This window comes from Photinus pyralis, unplaced genomic scaffold (genome assembly GCF_008802855.1).
Source record: "Photinus pyralis isolate 1611_PpyrPB1 unplaced genomic scaffold, Ppyr1.3 Ppyr1.4_LG1, whole genome shotgun sequence".
Lineage (NCBI taxonomy): Eukaryota > Metazoa > Arthropoda > Insecta > Coleoptera > Lampyridae > Photinus > Photinus pyralis.
The window spans coordinates 6,523,102-6,532,273 of NW_022170249.1; the positions used below are offsets into that span (position 1 = coordinate 6,523,102).

Consider the following 9,172-nt stretch of genomic DNA (forward strand, 5'->3'; position numbering starts at 1 on the left):
CATTATTTTGAGGCGTTTGGTAATAATGTAATATTGTTAGATTTATCTGTGTATAGAGCTGTAGTTGCAAAAGGCAACTTTCGAAACTCATTAAAATTACCTTTTATATTTTATAAACAATAATAACTCTGCAATTTTATGTAGATGGTGTGTTCAATAAACTTACGACAAACACTACATGTTTTATTTCTAAGGTACATTCCGATGAAGACTGTCGTAACTCATTGTAAACACATAAAAAATAAGAAATTTTGAAAATTGTATTTCAATGTTCATTTTTCATCCAATTGTATACCATTACACAAAAATTCAGTTTCTTGTACAATTATGCCGATTTTATGTGAGCTCTGAAACTTAAAATGCTATTTTTCGCAAATGCGCAAAAACTGAGTTACGACACTCTTCATTGGAGCAGAGTCATATGTGATAATTACACATATGTAATAATTACACACAGGTAATTATACTCTAATTGAAAACAAAATGGCGGAAAAACAAAATGGCCGCCAAAGGCGGGAAATTTGAAATTTTTTCTATCTTTCTCTCTTACTCACTGCGTCTATCTCTCTCTTACTCATTGCGTCCATCTTTTACCTATTCTGAAATAGAAGTTAGAAAATGAACAAGTTTTAATTATGTTTATTATGGTGCAACAATTAACAAAAAAAACATTACAATCAAAAATTAAGTGCAAATTACAATTTAAAATATACAATACAAACCCGTTTCCACACCACCCTGGAGGTAGAGTTGAGGCGCGTTTTTTTTAACGTGGTGTTCCCCTGTAGGCCTAATCCACGGAACGTATTTACAAACTTAAAAAACTAAATATTTACACTAATTATTTACACTATTCTGATTTACCGTTGAAAACACTCTGTACGCGTAGTTTTTGATTTAAAAAATACTATCGTACCACCTTCTAAGTTGATCGCTGCGACATTGAATATTTTCGTAATCGCTTATCAGTTGATTAGCGGTATTAATAAAAGCTTCAAGCATATCCAGGGCGTGAGTTGCTAACCTAGGAAAGTCGTTATCGGGATCTAGCGGCCTGTCAGTAAACCATCCGATTAATATCTGTATTGCTTCGATCCGCGTGATGATATTGTTGTAAAGGACAATCCTGTCAGCGTTCAGGTATGCTACCGTTATTCTAAGGTCCCGGGTATCATTCCTAAACATTACTTGCTCTTCCTGTAGCGACCTAATCCTGTTAGCAAGCACGAGTGGTAAGATTTCTGGTTGTACTTCGGCATTGATGATTCTTCTTATAGTTAATTCTTGCAATGTCGGTACACTGTATCTCTGAACCGGAATTGCTTCACACTGCATAGCCGTCAAATTTAACAAAATTTCGTTCGCTGTTACACACTCAACGCGAACAGCTAGTTCCCCGAGGGCAGCGAGGTGATTTCGCACTTCTTGTTCAGCCTCCATTTCAATTTAATAGAAAACGCACTCACAGATATTACACAAAACGTTTTAACATAACGAAATGCATTTCAACCCTTAAATAGAATATCCACCCCCATTTTTTTTTAAAACAGGTTACGATTTTCAGAAATTCGTAGGTACTTAAGACATAAAGGGTTACTGACCGATTTTGTGGAACCTCACCAGTTACCTTAAGCCTCGAACACGCGTGCATTGATGAACCTATATTGTACTATTTGTTTACTTTTCTTAAATCGTACAATTTTTGAATACAAAATTAATGAAAAATAAGCAAACCATTTTGGGACGCTAGGATTACCTGTTTTCTATGAATGCGGTACAGGTTCTGGGTTAATTGTTTCTGCAGACCTTTTGTTAAAGATGACGATGGCGACGTTTTATAACAATCAGTATTGTTTACTTACCGTAGGTTCCTTTCTTGTAACTTTCCTACCTTTAAATAAAAATGCGGAAATACATTTAGACTTTTATTAATCAATTAGATTCACCTTATAAAAAGTCATATTATACAATAAATCAATTATATCATCGTTACATTCTAAATCATTATTAAACATATCTACAAATTCCTTAAGTGATAAATTATTAAACTTAAAAACTAAATACATTAAACAATATTGTCCACAATAAGTTGATAAAGGATGCTGCAACACGCGCGAATTAAAGGTCGTGTTTTTTCAAAAATTTTAAATGTAATCCGGTAGGTGGTCGTCCGAATGAATCGAAATATTCTCCATTTCCATCTTCATCTATGTAAATTCCGTTCCAGTGTTGCCCTGTGCGTGTTGAAACATCTGTATTGACAATTGCAGCAAATGGCCGACGTACACTTGCTCGTATAAGTTCATCTGATGCGAAAACAGCACGCGCAGCCTTCTTCTGAATCAGATTCAACGCTCGTTGAAGTTCTAGGGTATTCATTTGTTGAATCAATTTGTGCCCACTCGTGTAATATTAAGGCATTTTCTTGAGCGCACATAAGCGTGTTCTCCACATGATTGAGGCACCTTACACCGCTATGACTTTTCTTTAACTTCTTTAGCGAAGGGCATCCCACGTCTTCTAAATTAATTACAAACTTGTCAAGGAAATTTAACAAGTACTGTTTCTCCACGCCCTTTACGTATATTCTATTAAACGGTTGCAGTAACGTACGTAGTTCTTCTTCAAGGTCCTCGTATCTAATGTACCCGGAATTCCATTTCAAGCCATAACAGTCTTCCAAGAATTTGATTTCTTTTTTCATCGCTGAGGTTACAGTATAATTGACGGGCGGCTTCATCAGTAGAGTTGTGCAACTAGGCCCCTCCGACGAAACGATAGATATTTCTTTTGGAATGAATTCCTTTAAGCTTCCGCGGAATCCTTGAAAATCAACGTAGGCATCCATCACATGAAACATTTTCTAATAAACTGAGGATCCGTAATAAAGTATTATAATTTTATCCCTTCTGTCATGCGCAGTAGCTTTTTTTCCAACACAGGGGAAATGATGTAATCAAGTTGATGAATGCGTCTTTGGAAACGTACGGTATCCCTGGCGTACTGCATCCAAGGTCCTTTTCTAGCTTGATGATGAGCATGTGGCCATGCAATTATGTAACGCACTGTATTCCGGGACTCGTCAAAAGAAACTTTTTTAAATGTTAAAGTCTGCGATGACATTTCGATGTTTATCAATTTCAATAACGTTGTCAAATTCTGCGTACACGAGACAATTCACCATCTCAGTCAGCGCGTCTTGGAAACCAACTTCGATACGAAGAGAACCGTTCTTTACCAAGTTCCAATGAGTTGTGGCGTTTGCGGATAAATCCGGCGTTAAATCGAAAGTCATTAGGCAGTATCCGTGCGGATAGTCTAAACGTGATACGTTATTTCCTTCGTTCAAAAAATGTATTCCAGTTCCAGAAAATAAAGTGTGGTAGGCCCTTACGTATAATCCTTCTTGAGTGAAATCTGGTTGTAACGGTTTTGATGGAATTTGCTGCCCATCAATGTACAGAGACATATAATTAATCTTGTAATGATGAAAGTTGAAGGGATTGGAAGCGTATTCTCCGTTAAACGCTCTATTCGACACAAAACCAATTATGCAGCGTTTTGGTAGTTGTCCAAGGAAGACATTATCCAACGATTTGCGTTGCACACCTGCGGGAATCGTTAGCACCTTCACATCCGATCTAGTAATAGGGTATTTGGCTGCAGTGGTTTCTAATGCTTTTGTGTGCGCAAGAAGAACTACAGGATTAATCTTCATTCTTCTAACCAGTAAACTGGCATCCACAATTTTCACTCTGTATGTTGAACCAGCAGCAGCCATTAAACTAAAGGTGTCTCTTGTTCGAACAAATTTTACTTTCATTTCAACTCCATTTATGAGAAACTTTTCTTGATTAAATAAGTCAGCGTGCACATGACCAACCATTTCCACCATTTTACCGAGCTTTGTGGTATTTTGACGAATAGCGAAACCTTTGTTATCAGCTGTTAATGTATCCATTTGCTTTGGAGTATCGTTATGCCATAAGGAACACCCCAGATGAGTTGTTTTAGCTTCAGAGCCATAATTTAACAGAGTTTCAATGTATGCACGATACGCATAAGTATTGCTTGGTGGTGACACTAATTTCTGATTCAAGCATACTTCCACTTGACTATACAATGTATGCAGCCAATTGTTAACAGGAGCTACCACATCGTCAGCACCCAAGTGCGTGTCATCTTGTTTTACAATTTTCGCCGTAACGTAGAGCATTGTGTGACTTAGATCTAGGTAATCATTTCCATTTCCGTTGGGAATGAAATATGAGCCCGAAAAAAAGTTAACCTTCAAAATGTAATTTGACACCAAATGAAATTTGAGCCAAAAACCGAGCTGACCTTGAAAATGAAACGTGACACTCCAAAAAAAGTGACCTTGAAAAAGTTGGCATGAAATATGAAATCGAAAAAAAGTTCACATTCTAAAATAGGAGCTGGACATGAAATGTGTATAAAATAAGTTTTTCATTACGTTTATTTGCAATGTACTATTTCGCTTTGTACATATTACATCACTCTTCCCGCTCTTCAGTAAAAAATCCATTGGGGATTTCAAGCTCCAAATCTTCGTTTCGATCATTAATGTCGATTACCACCGTCTGACGATCGAAGATGTCTTCATCTTCAGAATCGGTGTCACTCCTTCAAATAAACAGCTGTTAAATGGTAAATATTTTACAATAAGTTTTGTACTTACAGATCGTAGCTAGGTATCGGAAACGGCAATTGAATGTTATGGTTGTTCGTCGACATGATGTAAGTTAAAATACACACAAAGCACAAACACAAAGATCACGTAAAAACTCGAAAAATACGCACGTACAAATGTAAAAACGCAAGTAATTCCGAGTCCCCGAAAATAAGATTTTTATATCAGAGCAGGTAAAATAGAATCCGGTCCCTTCAGAACATTACCGAACGCTTTATTGTTCTCCTAAAACCGGTTTTCCGCTTGTTTAAACACGATCTATTGTTTAAAATGCATGACTCATAATTCGCTAAACCTGTTTTCCGCATGAATAGCCACATTTTTTGTTCTTGTGGTCGTCTTTATGGCATCACGTCAATCATTTCTTTTGTTTCTACTTCCGGTTACATGGAACGGCATTTAGTTCACGTTGAGCGGATAAGTGCTTTCTTTTTGTTCAGGACACCTGCACAAGTATGACTCTTAACTCGCTAAACCTGTTTTCCCTGAATAACCACATCTTTTGTTCTTGGGTCGCTTTATGGCACCACGTCAATATTTCTTTTGTTTCTACTTCCGGTTACATGGAACGGCATTTAGTTCACGTTGAGCGGATAAGTGCTTTCTTTTTGTTCAGGACACCTGCACAAGTATGACTCATACTCGCTAAACCTGTTTGCCGCATGAATAACCACATCTTTTGTGTTTGTGGTCGTCTTTATGGCACCACATCAATCATTTTCTTTTGTTCTCGTCATGACTCATCGTCACCTGCACAACTATGACTCATCTTTTTAATTTAATTCGCGATTATAGTGACGTATTAGATTTACAGTTACGCGGTGTTTATAAAGCTGGTGAGGTTGCGACTCGTTCTCATTTGTGTTCAGTTCAGTGTTCAACGTGATATTGTGTCAGTGTACTAGTTCAAAGTTACAAGTAAGTTCAATCGCCTCTGTTTTTTTTGATATAATTGTAATTAAATTGTTGCAATTGTTTTCTAATTGGTAATTAAATTGTTGCAATTGTCTTCTAATTTTACATTTCGTTACAGATTATGTTTTCGTACAGCAAACCTTATTCTCGTCCATCAACAAACCCCAGAGATCCTGGTACTGCTGAAAAGTTGTCGACGACACTCAATTACTACAAGCCTATTGCATCATCGCCAGAATTCTGCTACACAGAGGATGATCACCGAGCATTCGGCAGGGAAGTTATGAAGGAATACAACATCTCATCTTACAATAATCCAGTGCCCAGACACGAAGATTTCTGTTTATCAACACAAGACCGTAAGCGCATACATAACAAGTTTATGGATAAAGAACGACAGCAATTACTCAGTGAGTCGACATTTAATCTAAATAATAGTGGATCCAAAATCCTGAAAGTGGGTCTAGACGTATTTGAAGATTGCCCCTGTGTCAAGATACAAGGCAAGGATCGGAGCATATATTTTTCAAAGAGTGCCTTCGAGAGTTTTTTAAGCGAATTAGAAGACATCGTCGGAGCAGTAAAGCGCGAGGAAGAAGATGAAACTTTCGATCTAGAAGATTTTCATGTACGGTGCTGCAGAAAATATAAAGCTTCGCGTATCATTTCGAAGAAAGAAATCCACTGTGAACTGTACTTGGGACTCGTCACCCTGGAAAAAGTGATCGCTATGGCAGACTACTTACGTCAGAAGCTTAATTATTTGGGTAATTATTTGGAAGGTAATGATTGTCCTTTCAAAAACTTTGTAGAAAAAGTTGTGGACATTCTGGATAGACGTCAGCAAAAAGATGTGAGTTATAACGATTTGCTAACAAATTTAACTGATGAACCTTTAGTTATACATGAGTTAGTCCATAAGTATCCGTATTTTGTGATTGATAAGATAGAGGATTATATGCAAACTTATGATGATAGTTTCTTGTACAAATAAATGTAAATAAATATAAATGTAAGTTCTACATTCTTTTAATCAGTTTGGTGTTATACTTCGAGACATTACAATGGAAAATAAATTTCTTCATCCATTTTCCGCTCTTGTAAGTGGCCCAAGCGGGTCGGGAAAGAGTTATTTTATTGTAAACTTTCTAAAAAATATAACAAACATCTGCTCTGTACTGTTTGAAAAAATAGTTTGGCATTACGGGGAATGGCAGTCATTGTACGAAGATCTAAAAGGTGTTGAATTCCATCAAGGCTTACCCGATATGTCCAGTTTCGATGGCTTAAAACCTGTACTGATAATTATTGATGATTTAATGCGTGAATCAAATGGAGCTATTGTTGACATTTTTTACAAAAGGATGTCATCATCGTAACCTCAGTGTTTTCTTTCTAACCCAAAACATATTTCATCAAGGAAAAGGACAGAGAGATATATCTTTAAATGCACACTACATTATTTTATTCAAAAATCCCCGAGATCGGGCACAAATAAAGCATTTAACGCGGCAAATTTGCCCTGAAAACTCCAAATTTTTAGAAGAAGCGTATAATGATGCAACGTCTAAACCCCACGGATATCTGTTATTCGATTTAAAACAAAGTACACCGGATGTTTTCCGCTATAGAACATCGATATTTGAAGAAGATGGCGCTTGTGTGGTATATATACCAAAAAAGGGTATTAAAGGTTTGAATCTTGAGCAATTGGTACATTCATAATGGTTTCAAAGTTGACGAAACATTCCGAGTTGCTTCGTGCTCTCTCTAAATTGGGACCAAAGGAACGGTTAGCGTTGATAAAATGTTTGGACGACAATCAAATTGAATGCATATGTGAGTGTATTTACAACACTTTAAAAGGACAAGTCGATTTGACCGCTGATCAGAAGCGAAGTCTCGCTCGTCATAAAACCATCTTACGGCGTATGGTAACGCCCCGTGAAAAGATAAAAAAGAAGAAACAGATACTAATTCAAAACGGAGGTGCATTCTTGCCATTTGTGCTAGGGCCGTTACTTGGCGGCTTACTCGGAAGTCTTTTTCAATAATCATGGAACACGCAAAGAAAATGTTACTCGTACCGCAGGAATTTATGCAGCGAATTAAAGCAAATGAAACTAGGAAAGACGATGTTTTATCGCAAATTGATGACGAAATGTCACAAGTATTAAATTCTAAGTTGTCTTCATATGAAAAGTGGCAACAGTATTCTCAAGTTTTACAGAAATATTTACATTTTTCGGAACAAATGCGAAAACCTGTAAGCATAGCAATTGAATCGAAGCCTACAGGAATATCAGAAGATGAAATAATAGCCTCAATTCCACAAACTTTTAAGAAAAAAGCCGAAAGTTTTCTACGAATACTCAACGCTTCGGGTGATATTTTATGGGACAATAGAGGAATTGTCACAATAAAAGGCGAAGTAATCCCGTCATCGAATATTATTGACTTAATACACGACACAGTAAGACCGCGTCAATCAACAAATCCAGAAGGTGGCCGACAGTTTGCAGATTTCGTAAAAGAAATTAATGTTCCTCAAGAATTTATTGGCAAAAAACAAAGTGTTGTAAAAACCGAAGACATTATTTCGAAACGCCCAAAAATTACTGTGAACCCTGTTCAAGACGTTACCGCAAAACGGACGAGAAGTGCACTTAAGCAACCGGATACGAGAAAACGTTCCAAAAGTTCTGGTGGGCTACAGCGAGGTGGATGGAATACTTCTAAACGATTGCATATTCCCGGATGGAAAACCTTTAAACTTTAAGTAGATGGAAAGCATATATTATGATCCTCACATCCTGCCGGATTCGGTGGAGTTTCCTCCTTGTCTTCAGCGTTAAAAAATAGATATTCAACTGAGGATGTAAAAGCATGGTTACAAAAACAAGAAGCATATACTGTGCACAAGCCCGTTAAAAGAAAATTTCAACGCAACAAATACATAGTTAACAACATGTTTGAATTATGGCAAGCCGATCTTTGTGATATGAGAAGCCTAGCGAAAAACAACAGAGGCTATAATTACATATTAACGGTCATTGACGTATTCAGTAAGAAAGCATGGGCAAGACCTCTCAAGCAAAAAACCGCAAATTCTATAATTGAGGCGTTTTCGTCCATTTTTGAAGAATGTGACAATACACCTGAAAATATACAAACTGATAAAGGAAAAGAGTTTGTGGCAGCAAGCGTACAACAATTTTTTAAAAAATACAATATAAATTATTATGTAACCCATAATCCCGACGTAAAAGCTTGCATAATCGAACGGCTGAATCGCACATTAAAGACGAAAATGCACCGCTACTTTACATATAAGAACACATTCAAATACGTGGACGTTCTACAAGATTTGGTGTCTGCATATAACAAATCCTATCATTCTTCGATCAAGATGGCGCCTGATGATGTGAACGAAGAAAACATTTTGAAAGTTTGGCAGAACCTCTACGCGAAGGGTTTTGGTAAAGAAACTCGACCTATATATAAAGTGGGACAACACGTGAGAATCACCACAACCAAATATCATTT

General features: G+C 36.9%; 1 protein-coding gene across 1 annotated transcript; it reads right to left on the reverse strand.

The window, feature by feature from the left end:
- Positions 1–3,097: 3,097 nt before the first annotated feature.
- Positions 3,098–4,216, reverse strand: LOC116169114 (uncharacterized protein F54H12.2-like). Its single transcript, XM_031485167.1, has one exon. It carries the CDS (start codon positions 4,214–4,216, stop codon positions 3,098–3,100), a length of 1,119 nt encoding a protein of 372 aa, XP_031341027.1.
- Positions 4,217–9,172: the final 4,956 nt, after the last annotated feature.

Coding starts and splice junctions, on each gene's coding strand:
- LOC116169114 (XM_031485167.1), bottom strand. CDS start 4,216: ATGCTCTACGTTACGGCGAAAATTGTAAAACAAGATGACACGCACTTG.